This window comes from Lipotes vexillifer, unplaced genomic scaffold (assembly GCF_000442215.2).
Source record: "Lipotes vexillifer unplaced genomic scaffold, Lipotes_vexillifer_v1.1 scaffold325, whole genome shotgun sequence".
NCBI classification, from domain to species: Eukaryota; Metazoa; Chordata; class Mammalia; order Artiodactyla; family Lipotidae; genus Lipotes; species Lipotes vexillifer.
Genome location: NW_006799313.1, coordinates 1,834,729 through 1,851,038, shown reverse-complemented (window position 1 = coordinate 1,851,038; position 16,310 = coordinate 1,834,729). Strand labels below are relative to the sequence as shown.

Below are 16,310 nucleotides of genomic sequence, written 5' to 3'. Positions count from 1 at the left end.
GGTGCACGGGCCTCTCACTATCGCGGCCTCTCTTGTTGCAGAGCACAGGCTCCAGACGTGCAGGCTCAGTAGTTGTGGCTCACGGGGTTAGTTGCTCCACGGCATGTGGGATCTTCCCAGACCAGGGCTCGAACCCGTGTCCCCTGAATTAGCGGGCAGATTCTCAACCACTGCGCCACCCGGGAAGCCCTGCTCAGATACTCTTTTAAGACAGAGCTGTTTCTTGGGGCTTCCCTTTGGCGCAGTGGTTAAGAATCTGCCTGCCAATGCAGGGGACATGGGTTGGAGCCCTGGTCTGGGAAGATCCCAAATGCTGCAGAGCAACTAAGCCCGTGAGCCACAACTACTGAGCCCACGTGCCTAGAGTTCATGTTCTGCAACAAGAGAAGCCACCGCAATGAGAAGCCCGGGCATTGCAACAAAGAGTAGGTCCCCCTTGCCACAACTAGAGAAAGCCCATGCGCAGCAACAAAGACCCAACACAGCCAAAAATAAATAAATTAAATAAATAAATTTTAAAAAAAAGAAAAAGAGCTGTTTCCACCCAACACAGGGCTCTGCCTGGGAGCTCTCCACAGGGTGGACAGAGGCTCTGTCAGGTTTGCATCCTGGCCTGACGGTGCCCCTGCCCAGTCCTGCTGCCTTCCTTTTTCTTTCACAGATGTCGCTCCCCAATAAACTGTTTGCACTGCTAACTCCATCTCAAACTTAAATACCACCCTCTCTCCTTATCACCAATTTTCATCTTTTATATCTTTTAGAACTCAAAACTCCCAAATTGGGACCATTCATCTGGTTTGTATAGGGGCTTATGAACTCAGTTGTTATATATACATATGTCTACATATTTTAAAAAATTATTTTACCAACCATCTTCAGCTTTTTTCTGTTTGCTGTTTCTCTCAAATAGATAGTAAGCTCCTTGAAGTGGCAGATCATGCTTTTCCAAGAGGATTCACAGCTTTTGTAGTCAAGAAATTATTTGAATGATGGGATAATATTAATAAAATAAGCAGTGTCTGTTTAAATTAGGTGGTAAGAGGGAAAGTGATTCACTTTACTGTTACTGCTAATATTAGTTTTTCATTTCAGTTACATCTTTCCTACAAGAAACTAGATGATGCCTTACCAGCCACCTAGCACAAGCTGAAAAATTTTATAAAATCTCATCTACATTTTCTGTGGATCATACTACCTGATCTGTGGCAAGACATTAGCAAAATATTCACATAAGAAGCTACATTAAGGGCTTCCCTGGTGGTGGAGTGGTTAAGAACCCGCCTGCCAATGCAGGGGACACGGGTTTGAGCCCTGGTCCGGGAAGATCCCACATGCTGTGGAGCAACTAAGCCCGTGTGCCACAACTACTGAGCCTGCGCTCTAGAGCCTGTAAGCCACAACCACTGAGCCCACATGCCACAACTACTGAAGCCCGCACACCTAGAGCCTGTGCTCCGCAACAAGAGAAGCCACGGTAATGAGAAGCCCTCGCACCACAATGGAGAGTAGCCCCCACTCGCCGCAACTAAAGAAAGCCCACGTGCAGCAACGAAGACCCAACGCAGCCAAAATAAATAAATAAATAAATAAATAAAATACATAGGGCTTCCCTGGTGGCGCAGTGGTTGAGAGCCCGCCTGCCGATGCAGGGGACATGGGTTCATGCCCCGGTCCGGGAAGATCCCACATGCTGCGGAGTGGCTGGGCCCGTGAGCCATGGCTGCTGAGCCTGCGTATCCGGAGCCTGTGCTCCACAACGGGAGAGGCCACAACAGTGAGAGGCCCGCGTACCGCAAAATAATATATATAAATAAATAAAATAAAATAAAATACATTAAAAAAATTGAATGAAGTTTCATATTTAAAAAAAAAAAAGAAGCTACATTAACTTTAGTGGATACAACAAGGTAGAAGATATGGACCGAGGTATATAGATTTATGAAATTTCTTAATGAAAAATTCTATTGAGGGCTTCCCCGGTGGCGCAGTGATTGAGAGTCCGCCTGCCGATGCAGGGGACACGGGTTCGTGCCCCGGTCCGGGAAGATCCCACATGCCGCGGAGTGGCTGGGTCCGTGAGCCATGGCCGCTGAGCCTGCGCGTCCGGAGCCCGTGCTCCGCAACGGGAGAGGCCACAACAGTGAGAGGCCTGCGTACCGCAAAAAAAAAAAAAATTCTATTGATATTTTGATTATTAACTAGGACAAGTTCATATATCTTCTGATTCCAACTCTCACTTCTCTTAACCACTGGATCCTTGCAAATTCAGTCAAAGGTAAAGCCAAAGGAGCCTGCTGGGCATCCCCAGCAACTGTACATACCTCCTCCCTCTCGTCCATACCTCCTGTTTTGCCAGTAACAGCTTTCATTGTTGTTATTGAAAGTAGGGCATAGACTCAGGTTGAAAGCTAGCAAAGAAGACAATTCACCTGTGGGTACTAGAGGGAAAGAAGTCTTGAAATTCTTATACTGTAGCATCAACATGCAATGAGATTATAACTCCTCTCTCCTTTCCAATCTAGGTCTTCAGTCCAAGAGGATGGGACCGCCCCCCTTTCATTCTGTGTTACCGGGAGGCTGGGGAAATAAGTCTCAATCACTATTTGTGTAAAGAGAGCATGCACAGCTAAACCTGATGTCACATGCATAAAATGTTATGGATGACGGGCCCCAGGAGGAGACGCACACAGTGATGCTAACACCCCTTCACAATGGCCAAGCTCACCGGTACTGAGCCCTCTGTCCCTGCTGCCCATGCTATCATCTGTCTATCCCCACAGGAATACCTACTTGAGCAATGATTCACTGCTGGGTCTTGGTAAACCCTGATCATTTGGGGATTTAGAAATCCTCAGTTGGAGGGTGATTTTCCCATTGAGAAGAGTGGGAGAAGATGCGGGCCACGACCAAAAGCTTTAAGTCAGTTAATACAACGATAACTCAGTATTTTGAGTTAAAATAGTTACTGCTAATAAGTTCAGTTCAATCTCTTCCTCGGTCTCCCAAAGTGCTAAATTGTTCTAATTATATTAAATAACTGAGAATATTTTAAAGCTTCAGGACACCACTTGCTGACCCGTAGCTATGTTCCCTTAGGCTGACATTAAAGTGTCCACCACCTGCCGCCCCCATCTCTTCAGGTCGCAGCCTGGCCTTTCCTCTCCTCCGCTGCTGCCCTGTTGTCTACACAACTGTGCACACCCTCTGTGCCTCTTCCCTCTGTACAGAGTGCCCTAGAACCCCTTCCTATGCTACCTGCCCACTTAAATACTCCATTTTCATCAAGTTCTGATGAATCCAGGCTTGTCTTTCAAGGCTTCTCACCATAACTGTCCTCATTAAACTTCCTCTCCTTCCTAAGCCAATAGCGATTTTCATGTCCACTCAATCTATATGGCATCTTATACTCATGACCTTGATTGCTTCTTGATGATACTTCTTATCATAACTACATCCTGAGCCCTCTGGACAGCTGAGCACAGGCTTGTTTAGATATTTTCTTTCACAGTTCCTTGTTTGTGTTCACTGTTTCCATAGCCAGTGGCTGCCTGATAAATCTTTGTGAATGATGTTGACAACATGGGGTGGGGAAACAATGGCTGCAAGAACCAGCAAGCCTTGTAGCCCCAAACCAGTTTGTGAGTGTTCAGGGAAGAGGAGAGGGCAGGAAAGAATCTAGCAGTTCCTTACGCACAGTAGAACAACACATTTAGAGTGATTCAAAAAGAATAAAACATTTTCAAAAATCGATTACTCATTAAGTAATGCGTAATTGAACTATCACAACTATTTCTATAATCTTACAAGTGTATAATATGTATCCTTTGTGTCATAATTCAACCAAGACCTGTTAGAATTTACTATTATCAGTGATGAAAGTGTGGCAGCCAGGATGTGTAACTTCTTAACCTTCAGGGCTGCCAGAAAGAGATGGCAAAAACACAAAGTTCTTTAAAAAGTTGCATGGTGTAACTCTACTGAAGTAACATATACATACTGGAATACATTTTCAGAAGTGTTCAATTCTTTATGAATCATCCTGCATTTGTTGTAGGTACACTGTAAAAGGAGGGGCTCCTGCCCCCCGCCCCTCAATCTCTCTCTATAAGGGTGAGATGGGATAAGTGGTAAGAACATACTGGAAGTTTTTGGTTGCATATCAGGGCATCTTCTTTCAGGTAGGAATTTTCATCCTTTAAAGATACAGGCAGGGGGCTTCCCTGGTGGCCCAGTGGTTGAGAGTCCGCCTGCCGATGCAGGGGACAAGGGTTCGTGCCACTTGCTGAACCGTAGCTATGTTCCCTTAGGCTGACATTAAAGTGTCCACCACCTGCCGCCCCCATCTCTTCAGGTCGCAGCCTGGCCTTTCCTCTCCTCCGCTGCTGCCCTGTTGTCTACACAACTGTGCACACCCTCTGTGCCTCTTCCCTCTGTACAGAGTGCCCTAGAACCCCTTCCTATGCTACCTGCCCACTTAAATACTACATTTTCATCAAGTTCTGATGAATCCAGGCTTGTCTTTCAAGGCTTCTCACCATAACTGTCCTCATTAAACTTCCTCTCCTTCCTAAGCCAATAGCGATTTTCATGTCCACTCAATCTATATGGCATCTTATACTCATGACCTTGATTGCTTCTTGATGATACTTCTTATCATAACTACATCCTGAGCCCTCTGGACAGCTGAGCACAGGCTTGTTTAGATATTTTCTTTCACAGTTCCTTGTTTGTGTTCACTGTTTCCATAGCCAGTGGCTGCCTGATAAATCTTTGTGAATGATGTTGACAACATGGGGTGGGGAAACAATGGCTGCAAGAACCAGCAAGCCTTGTAGCCCCAAACCAGTTTGTGAGTGTTCAGGGAAGAGGAGAGGGCAGGAAAGAATCTAGCAGTTCCTTACGCACAGTAGAACAACACATTTAGAGTGATTCAAAAAGAATAAAACATTTTCAAAAATCGATTACTCATTAAGTAATGCGTAATTGAACTATCACAACTATTTCTATAATCTTACAAGTGTATAATATGTATCCTTTGTGTCATAATTCAACCAAGACCTGTTAGAATTTACTATTATCAGTGATGAAAGTGTGGCAGCCAGGATGTGTAACTTCTTAACCTTCAGGGCTGCCAGAAAGAGATGGCAAAAACACAAAGTTCTTTAAAAAGTTGCATGGTGTAACTCTACTGAAGTAACATATACATACTGGAATACATTTTCAGAAGTGTTCAATTCTTTATGAATCATCCTGCATTTGTTGTAGGTACACTGTAAAAGGAGGGGCTCCTGCCCCCCGCCCCTCAATCTCTCTCTATAAGGGTGAGATGGGATAAGTGGTAAGAACATACTGGAAGTTTTTGGTTGCATATCAGGGCATCTTCTTTCAGGTAGGAATTTTCATCCTTTAAAGATACAGGCAGGGGGCTTCCCTGGTGGCCCAGTGGTTGAGAGTCCGCCTGCCGATGCAGGGGACAAGGGTTCGTGCCCCGGTCCGGGAAGATCCCACGTGCCGCGGAGTGGCTAGGCCCGTGAGCCATGGCTGCTGACCCCGTGCATCCGGAGCCTGTGCTCCGCAATGGGAGAGGCCGCAACAGTGAGAGGCCCGTGTACCGCAGGGAAAAAAAAAAAAAGATACAGGCAGGGACTTCCATGGGGGTGCAGGGGTTAAGAATCCGCCTGCCAATGCAGGGGATGCAGGTTCGATCCCTGGTCTGGGAAGATCCCACGTGCCGCAGAGCAACTATGTGTCACAACTACTGAGCCTGCACTCTAGAGTCCGCGAGCCACAACTACTGAGGTCTGTGCACCTAGAGTCCGTGCTCTGCAACAAAGACAAGGCACCACAATGAGAAGCCCACACACCGCAACGAAGAGTAGTCCCCACTCGCCACAACTAGAGAGAGCCCGCGTGCAGCAACGAACACCCAACACAGCCAAAAAATAAATTAAAAAAAAAAAAAACGATTACACCCCAGGAAGTAATCACATATTAAAAAAAAAAAATCCACCTGCCAATGCAGGGACACGGGTTCAAGCCCTGGACCAGGAAGATCCCACATGCTGCAGAGCAACTAAGCCCGTACAACTACTGAGCCTGCGCTCTAGAGCCCACGAGCCACAACTACTGAAGCCCACACACCTAGAGCCCGTGCTCCGCAACAAGAGAAGACACCGCAATGAAGAGTAGCCCCCGCTCACCACAACTAGAGAAAGCCCGCGTGCAGCAATGAAGACCCAATGCAGCCATAAGTAAATAAATAAATAATAATAATTTTTAAAAGATACAGGCAGTTGAGCTCTATGTCCAAAATGATCTCTATATAGGGAAACTCTAAGTCTAGAGAGTTCCTCCACCCTTTGCTAGGCTGCTTCCACAAGTATCCTACAAACTCATGAGCAAAGCTTCCAGGTATGGGGCTTAAAGGATTTTCAATGTCTGTTCTCTATAAAACTAGGAAATGGATTAGGAAGACAGAGGCAGCCTCTGGAATCAATGACTTAGTCCAGGGCCCTCCCCCCAGCCACTCTTCTCTCTGCACCTGTCAGGCAGTTATAACATTAGTTTTCCTCATATGGCTGAAGAGTTCATTTATCAAGCAGAGATACTGTAGAGCCACTCTGTTTTATACACTCAAATTTAATTTATAAGAGATGTAGCATTGTACGACTCAAAAAGCACGCATATATCCTAATACTTATAAATCATTGTTAGATGCTAAAGATACCTAACTTTATACCGAATTTAAAATACGTCCGTATTTAAGCAATATTTTAATATAAATAATTTAAGTCAACGTTGGATGGTCATGAAAATTTTCTTCTTTTAAATGAATCCGTCTATACATTACTTAAGTAGGAGGAACAAAACTATATTGGTTTAAGATATGAGAGACAATATTCTTTTTCTTTTTAAATATGGACTGCTTCACGAATTTGCATGTCATCCTTGCACAGGGGCCATGCTAATCTTCTCTGTATCATTCCAATTTTAGTATACATGCTGACAAAGCGAGCACGAGAGAGACAATATTCTAAAGGGCCACGTGATGGCGATGTTACTTCAATAAAGTAGTAAACACTTCTTTACTCCTGACCTCACTGACTCTTTGCATCTACTCTTTCATTTCTTTATAGAATCAATAATAAATGGATTTGATAGCTATCAGTGAATGCTGACATTATGAGTTTTGTATCCTTAGAGTCCTCCTCGCATTAGTTATCTCTTCCAGCTTTGTGTCATCTACACATTTGTTAAACATGCATTTACCATTTCCATCCAAGTTATCAGTAAAAATACAGAACACGAGTGGGCAAATTGAAGCCGTATGGAACACTACTAAAGCTCTTCCTCCTGCTTTGGCAGGGATCCATTAAATATTCCTTGGGCAAAAACTCTAATGTAGATTGAAATGTTAGCCTATATTGGAGGAAGAAAAAATATGCATCAATTGACAAAACCAGAATATGGATGGTAGATTACATACAAGTATTGTGTCCATGTTAAATTTACTAAAGTTGCTATCTGTACTGGAGTCATGTAAGAGAGTATCCTCAAAAAAAAAAAAAGAGTATCCTCATTCTTAGGAAAAAACATTGAAGTATATAGGCTTAAAGGGCTGTAGATATATGCAACTATTTTACGGTTCAGAAAAAAAATACTGGACTTCCTTGGTGGCGCAGTGGTTAAGAATCCACCTGCCAATGCAGGGGACACGGGTTTGAGCCCTGGTCCGGGAAGATTCCACATGCCGTGGAGCAACTAAGCCCATGTGCCACAACTACTGAGCCTGGGCTCTAGAGCCCTCGAACCACAACTACTGAGCCCGCATGCCACAACAACTGAAGCCCATGCGCCTAGAGCCTGTGCTCCACAGCAGGAGAAGCCACCGCAGTGAGAAACCGTGCACCACATCAAAGAGTAGCCCCCACTCTCTGCAACTAGAGAAAAGCCCACACGTAGCAACGAGGCCCCAATGCAGCCAAATTAAAAAAAAAAAAATTATATCTGTGTGTGTGTGGATGGGGGTGGGGATTGAAAGAGAAAGAGTATCAAGTGGGGTAAAATGTTAACAATAGTTCAATTTTTTTTTAAATTTATTTTATGTATTTATTTTTGCCTGCCTTGGGTCTATGTTGCTGCACACGGGCTTTCTCCAGTTGCGGTGAGCGGGGGCTACTCTTCACTGCAGTGCGCGGGCCTCTCATTGCAGTGGCTTCTCTTGTTGCCAAGCACGGGCTCTAGGCGCATGGGCTTCAGTAATTGCCACACATGGGCTCAGTAGTTGTGGCTCACGGGCTCCAGAGAGCAGACTCAGTAGCTGTGGTGCACGGGCTTAGCTGCTCCACGGCATGTGGGATCTTCCCGGACCAGGGATTGAACCCGTGTCCCCGGCATTAGCAGGCGGATTCTTAACCACTTCACCACCAGGGGAGTCCCAAAAATAGTTCAATTTTGGTAAAGAGTATGTGGGGATCTATGTACCATTTTCCATTCTTGTAACTTTTCTGTAAATTTGAATTTTTTCCAAATAAAAAATTTAAAATAATTATTATTTATCTTCCATAATTCTACGTTTAAAAATCAGATTTTCCGGGCTTCCCTGGTGGCGCAGTGGTTGAGAGTCTGCCTGCCGATGCAGGGGACACGGGTTCGTGCCCCAGTCTGGGAAGATCCCACATGCCGCGGAGCGGCTAGGCCCGTGAGCCATGGCTGCTGATCCTGCACGTCTGGTGCCTGTGCTCTGCAACAAGAGAGACCATGACAGTGAAAGGCCTGCACACCACGATGAAGAGTGGCACCCACTCGCTGCAACTAGAGAAAGCCCTCGAACAGAAATGAAGACTCAATGCAGCCAAAAATAAATAAATAAAGAAGCTTTAATTAAAAAAAAAAAAATCAGATTTTCCTTTTTTTTTTTTTTTTTTTTGGCCTCACTGCACAGCTTTTGGGATCTTAGCTCTCCAACCAGGGATTGAACCTGTGTCCCCTGCAGTGGAAGCTGACAGTCCTAACCACTGGACCACCAGGGAATTCCCTAAAAATCAGATTTTTAAGATCAAGAGCAAGAAATGCCTATTAAAACTGACTTTTAGCTATTCGGTTTCAAAGTTACTGACACTGGAGAATGTTTACAGCATTAATTCCGTGTAATTATTTCAAAATATCAGCCAGACCTAAATGGTAGCTGAGGAATGATACAGCTCAGCCTTAAGATTATTTTAGCATAACAAATACTGATTCTTAAAATAGGTGGGCAAACTTCTAAAGGAAGTTTTGTGGGAGCTTTGCAAAGGGTGTAGGATTAGCATTGCTGAGCTCCCCAAAGCCAATATTGTGACACTGCAGACTCTGAAGAGTGAGATTTCTCTCTCCCTGCTCCTAAACCCTCCAACTATAATTCTCCTCCTGCTCTAAAAGATCTGCTGAGACTCCAAAGGGGTAACCAGAGCTAAACCACCTCTTGCTCCCCAAATGTAATTTAATGGTTCTTAAAGGGTGGTCTTCAGACCACTAACAGTAGCAGCAGCACCCGAAGCTTACTGGAAATGGAGAATCTCGGGTTCTACCCCAGACCAATCGTCATTACATAAAAATAACTTTGGTTGCTCTTTGAAGCAGTTAGCACTGAGAAGCCTAAAAATTACCCGAGTTTAACAAAACAGCATCTATCTTCAGGTACTTTGCTAAACGAGACACTAGTGAAATTCAAGAAACTTCGCAAGATTCCATTTAGTCATTCTTTCCAATTTTGTAGATGCTGGGGATAGTATATGACATACAAAAAACTTATTTTGATAGTATTTTAAGAATTATGTTTCTTCTGTATTTTTGTTACCTCTAGGTAAATTACTTTGATAAGGGTATGTGGTACCCAGTTATACAGACACTCAACAGATTTAAATTCTTCTTTTGAAGATCAAATACACCTCAAGGTACACCTGCTAGATAAGATAAAACAGGAATCTTAAGAACATACCTAGATCAGGGCAGACATGCCAGTAATATTTCTGGAATCACAATACCTACCTACTGACCCAATAATTAAATCAAGAATTTCATACTTTGCATATCTAATCTTAAAACTTGAAAAAGTACAATGTGAATAGTAGTCCTGTGTCCCCAATTTATTTAATTTCCAATGAAACTCACCAATCCATTTAAGACATAAGTTTGTAATACAGCTTTACCATTTATCTAAAATAACCTCATATCAAATTCTAGGAAAAAGAAACATTGAATACACAAAGAATGTGTTTCCTTTTCAAACTATGAAAGCAAACCCTGGTTCCAAGGGAATAATTTCAAACTAAAGAGTACATCTTGCATGGATAAACAAAAAGTAAAAAAAAAACTACAAGTTAAATTACATTATAATAATAAAATAGTTGGGCAAATTAGATTTAGGTGAAGAAGGGATACTGTTGAGGTATTTGGTAAAAATGGGTGATTTCTAGGGCTTTCTATCCTAAAGAGTCCATACTTAGAGGAACTGGCCCTCTTGAATGCCTGGAAAGAGACTTAAAGGTAGTAGTAACCTAGAGAGATGATCTCAAACCATTCATTTCTCCATTTCCTCAAAAGATGTTTTTCAAGCCACAGCATTACTGCTGTCAATTTCCATGAAATTTAATAATAAATGAAGTAGTCCTCTTTAGTCATAACTTAATAAAAGAAAAATGAACTTACATCTTTCAGCTGTATTTCCATTTCATGAATATTACTCATTGATGAATTGAAGCAACTTGTAGCCACAGTCTACAAGTAAATCAATATTAGTTAACATCATAAATTTAATAACAGAAGTTTCCTCATTATATTTAGTTTCATAATAATACAGTATACTTCACAGGGGCATCCCAAAATCCAGATCTGGTATATGCCAGGTGATGGGTAGCAGAGCAGAATTAAGATGTCCTGGAAGCTTTCTAAGCAGATTGGAAACCCTGAGATTTCATACCTAATTTGACCTCTGAGGTCACCTGGACCCCAGTATAGCCCTCAGTGCATATGAACAGCCCACTGATTTTCACCAGAAGGAGAGAAAACAGCTGGGCTATTTAAATGAAATCTGGAAAATATTAAATTGGCAAATAAAAGACGAAAGTTGTTTTCTAGAATTATATTTGTATTAGCAATAGTATTAATTAGTATTCATTCATATAGAACTCGAAACATAATTTCTCCCCTCTTTTTTCTTCATTTTCTCATAGAGGAAAAAAAAGAGGGGAAGTAGGTGGTAAGGTACCCAGGCTAGTCAACAAAACTCATAAAAAGCTGTATTTCAGTCTTTTAACAGCTATAAGGAAAGAGATGTATGTGAAGGATGGCAAAGAAGCTCAAAATATTTTTTTCTCCAAAGATGCTCTAGCCACCCTAGTATGTAGCCCTTTCTCCCTCTCAATTTAGTCCTTTAGGTAGAAACTATGATAGAGATAGTTCATCAAATCCCTTTCCTTTCTCCCTGGGCACATTGTGGACTACATTTCCCAGACTTCCCTGTGGTTAGTGAGGTCATGAGACTGAATTCTGTCCAATGGAACGTGAGCAAAAGTGAGATATGCCATTCCCAGGCCTAGACCTCACACGCTCCCCCAATGCTCCATATGCTGTCTAGCCCACAGCTGTGTATAGCAGATCTGGTGGAGGACTGCACCCTGAGGGATGGGGAAGCCACTAGAAGGAAGGAACGTGGATCTCTGAATGCCTATGTGGAGCAAAGCCTCCTCCACTCCAACCTGCACTAGGCTGTGACATGAGGGAAAAATAATCATTTTTCATATAAGACTCTGAGATTTGGAGGTCGGTTGTTAGGCAATTAGACATGCTGACTAATACAGAAATGAGTAGTGGGTATTCAACAATTATTATAAGAATACATTTTTTAAATTATCATTTCTACCAAGATTTACATTTCCACCTTCAAAAGAAACTAATTCTTGAGCTTTAAGTAAAGGTTTAGTCAACCATGTAGGATCTGACTATAATGCTTCATGAGTTTCAGTTCTATGGAAATTCTCTAGAAAAGCTTAACCTCTCTGAACTCATCTGTAGAAACACTCAATTGCCCATCTATGAGAGTACATATAAATTATAGGTGCTCTAAAGGGGAGATAAAGTAGAAAGACCCTTAACATCGTTGACATATTGTATCTGAAAGCCGTAGCTTTTCTTCTGTAGGTGGTATTAATAGTTGTAGTATTAGTATTATTCAAATGTCCAAATTTCCAAAAGAATCAAAGAAACCAATAAGAAACCATTTATTTAGCACCTACTACATGCCAGGCACTCTGCTAGGCTATTTACATATATTGTAACATTTAATCTCCAGTATTCTTACCCTGATTTTACTTATGTGGAAATTGAGGTTTAGGAGAGGGGTCTGGTCAATTCTAGCATTGTCTCCAAGGCTAGAGAGGTTAAGGAATTTGTTCAGAGTCACACAGCTAGCAAGTGGAAGAACAAAGATCTGAACTCAGATCTGCCTACCCACAAATCCTTGCTCTTTTTGCTACACTAGTGACGCTAAAACAAAAGAGAGGGAGAAAAAGCATGTACAGTTAGGAAAAAAGCATACTTGATATTTTAAGTATTTTGGGTATCTCAAATAAGAAAAACAACCAAAAAATGAAGCCTATTGTTTTCACAATACAAACTATAGAAAAAAGAACCAACAAAATCTTCCTGGCTGTTGTAGATACACAGCGGATTCTGTATTCTGAATACTCCCTTGCATAAAACAATGGTGTGGGGAGTGGAGGGAGGCATATTACCTATTTTTGCTTATGGAGAAGTACCAGGCTATAAAAAAAAGAAGGAACCTGTTAGTATACTATACTGTTTCACCATTTGCCAAGCATGTTTTAACAAACTCATTCTCCATAAGAATTACAAACTGTATCAGAAAAGATTAAAAAAATCTGGGTTTAAAGAAATTAGTACCTGCGATAAACAAAGTGTATCAGCTTTGCCTTCAAATTCAGCAAGTCTTGCAGCTGTAGCAGACAACTGTCTTTTTAATACATCTGTCTCTTCAGACAAGGATTTCAACAGCTGTTCCCTCCTTTCACCTTCCTTTCTTTTCTCTTCCAGTTGTTCAAGCAATGCAGTAGTGCTGTGTTTGGCTTTCAGCTCGTCTCTGAGTCGCTGTATTTCTTTGTCCTTCTCTGTGAGGCGATAAGCATTCTTCTCTCTCTCAGCTTCAAGGACTCGAATTTTCTAGATATAAACCAAGAAGAATCTTAGAAAAAGGCCAGGTCAAACACAAAAATAAACAGTACATTACAACAAGCGTTTGTGAAGTGTTTATTATATATCAAGTCAGCATTATATCAGATACAGGGCAAAAAAGAAGATGAAGCCTGGGAGGGGAGTCTGGGAGAGAATGGATACCTATATATGCATGGCTGAGTCGCTTTGCTGTGCTCCTGAAACTATCACAGCATTGTTAATCAGCTATACTCCAATATAAAATAAAAAGTTAAAAAAAAACAAGATGAAGCCAAGGTCTTACGCTCAGAGAAATCAGAGAGGTAAACCAATATATTAATGCAATATGGTAAGTGCTGTGGTTAAGATATATAGAAAATGAATGGGACATGGACACAGAAAGGAGAGATCAACTCTGTCAACAGTGGTTAGAAGAAGCTGAAGAAAAGCTGGCTCTCACCTGAGTATCTGCTAGTCATTCCCCCATGATGCAAGTTCTAATAATCTTAAAGGCTAAAAGTGAGTCACACAAAGAGATACATGCTCAGTGATGAACTTGAAGCAACAGAATTTAAAAATAACAAAATGTTCTACCCGGATAAAAGTGCATTTATAAACTTGCTTTTTGTTAATAAATGATTTGGTGTCAAATCTAGAAGGTGACCTTCAAAGGAGTGTTCAACATTTTCAAGGATTTGAAAGATAAAGAAGACATGTTTGTTAAACTCCTGCTGGCATAAGGGAGAACGCATCAATAGAGAGATGATAGAAAAAGTTAGCAGAATGGCTTTACATGCTAACAAAGGAAAAACGACATAAAACTAAAAACTTGCATTTGAGGGTGGGGGAGAGAAGCAGTTGTTCAAATAAAGATGGGGAAATTGGGCTTCCCTGGTGGCGCAGTGGTTAAGAGTCCGCCTGCCGATGGAGGGGACACGGGTTCGTGCCCTGGTCCGGGAAGATCCCACATGCTGCGGAGCAGCTGGGCCCGTGAGCCATGGCCGCTGAGCCTGCGCATCCAGAGCCTGTGCTCCGCAATGGGAGAGGCCACAACAGTGAGAGGCCCGCGTACCGCAAAAAAAAAAAAAGATGGGGAAATTGAGTTGGACAGTTGCAGTTGCCTACAAGCTTAAGACAAGACAGTAGTATGATACAGTTACCAAAAAACTGAATTCAATTTTTTTTTTTGGCAGTGTGCGGGCTTCTCACTGTTGTGGCCTCTCCCGTTGTGGAGCACAGGCTCCGGACGCGCAGGCTCAGAGGCCATGACCCACGGGCCCAGCCGCTCCGCGGCACGTGGGATCTTCCCAGACCGGGGCACGAACCGGTGTCCCCTGCATCGGCAGGCGGACCCTCAACCACTGTGCCACCAGGGAAGCCCAAACCGTATTCAATTTTAAGCTTTCATAGAGTATCATCCAGATTACGGGAAATAATAGTACCGCTTCAACCTGTGTTGGCCACTGTATGCAATACTAGGTACATAATTCAAGAGGGACATGAACACACCACAGAGCATTCAGGAAAGTGACCAGGAGGAGAAAAAGCCAGTAAAGCTGAAGAATATGGGGTTGGTCTACAGAAAAGTAAGAGGAAGCAAGATTTCCTTGGATATTTGAAAAATTGTCAATTGGATAAAAAAAAGAAAAGACTTGTTCTGTGTAGCTTTAATTGACATAACTAGAACAAACGGGTAGAAGTTACAGGAAGTTAATTTCAATTGATTATAAAAGGGGTTTTGATAGCCAGTGCTCGTCAGAAGTGGAATGAACTGGAAAGAGATCTCTCAGGAAAGCTATTAGATTCCTTCACCAGATTACAAAATAATCTTTATGTCTAAGAATTGGTGATATGTGTTTAAAAAATGTGTTAAAATATGTTAACACATATTATGTATTAAAAAATAATAATAAATATGTGTTAAAAAATAATAAATCATTTGGTTTTATCATGTGCCTATAAAGTAAAATTTAAAGAAATCCAATGATATTATTTAGTACAGATCATTTATTTTCTATGAACAATAAAAGTACTTTTGCAAAATAAATTACAATCAAATTAACGATTAAATTTTAAATCCTTCCAGTTCTAGCAAATTCCTAACTGCTTTACAGACTATATTATACCAAATTGTACATTAGGGAAATACAGTTTAACAGAACACAAAATGCTAATATCTGTAATGATTTTACCTTAAAAAAGACTGTAAACAAAGATTACTTGTAAAGCAGCCAATATACATGATTAAATGGATTTTTAAACATTCACATTAAAAGCTAAATCCCAAAGTTGACATTAGATTTGTTTTTTACATTTAGTGAACATAAAAACTACATTATATCATTATACTTTCTCATCTACTATAGCAAAGCTTACTACAGTTTATAGGGTCTTACCTCCAAAAGTCTGTGTCTGTCTTTATCATTCAGCTTTCCTTTTCCACTTGCAATTTCATCCACCGGTGTTTTTAAGGGTGCAAATTCTCCCCTCAATTTTTCTAATGCAGCTTCTGATTTGGAGTAACTAGGCTTTGGTCCCCATTTGCTTTTAATTAAATCTTTGGGACTTCTGGAAGACATCTCTGAAAATGTCTGTAAAAATAAAAATACAGTTATAAGTCTGAGTTTACAAGGTCAAATCTCAGGTTTGAAAAGGTCTAATAACAAATTTGCTAAACAGAAGAACCTTTCTATCTAAATAGAAGTGATATAGCCAAACCAGTAGGGTATGGAACAGGGACTGGGGAAGGCTTCTAGCGTGCTAGCAACACTATATATTTTTAAAGTCTGGGTGGTAGATACATGGGGAGTATTCAATATGTCAACTTGTACTCTTGTGTTTGTGCAGGATTCTGTATGTGTGTCATACTTCAGTAGAAAAATTTCATTAAAAAAAATGGAGGGGGCTTCCCTGGTGGCGCAGTGGTTGAGAGTCCGCCTGCCGATGCAGGGGACACGAGTTCATGCCCCGGTCCGGGAAGATCTCATGTGCCGCGGAGCAGCTGGGCCCATGAGCCATGGCCGCTGAGCCTGCGCGTCCGGAGCCTGTGCTCCGCAAACGGGAGAGGCCACAACAGTGAGAGGCCCGCGTACCGCAAAAAA

General features: G+C 41.9%; 1 protein-coding gene across 1 annotated transcript in view; it reads right to left on the bottom strand.

Annotated features, from left to right (window-relative positions):
• The window catches only part of CEP55 (centrosomal protein 55), a 22,718-nt gene extending 6,924 nt beyond the window's left edge, over positions 1-15,794 (bottom strand). Inside the window, exons 1-3 of the mRNA XM_007471570.1 lie at positions 15,606-15,794; positions 12,943-13,218; positions 10,690-10,758 (exon numbers count right to left, since the gene is read on the bottom strand). Of these exons, the coding sequence (XP_007471632.1) occupies positions 10,690-10,758; positions 12,943-13,218; positions 15,606-15,788 (528 nt within the window). The 5' untranslated portion in view covers positions 15,789-15,794. The remainder of the gene's footprint in view (positions 1-10,689; positions 10,759-12,942; positions 13,219-15,605) is intronic.
• Between the last annotated feature and the right edge of the window lie 516 nt (positions 15,795-16,310).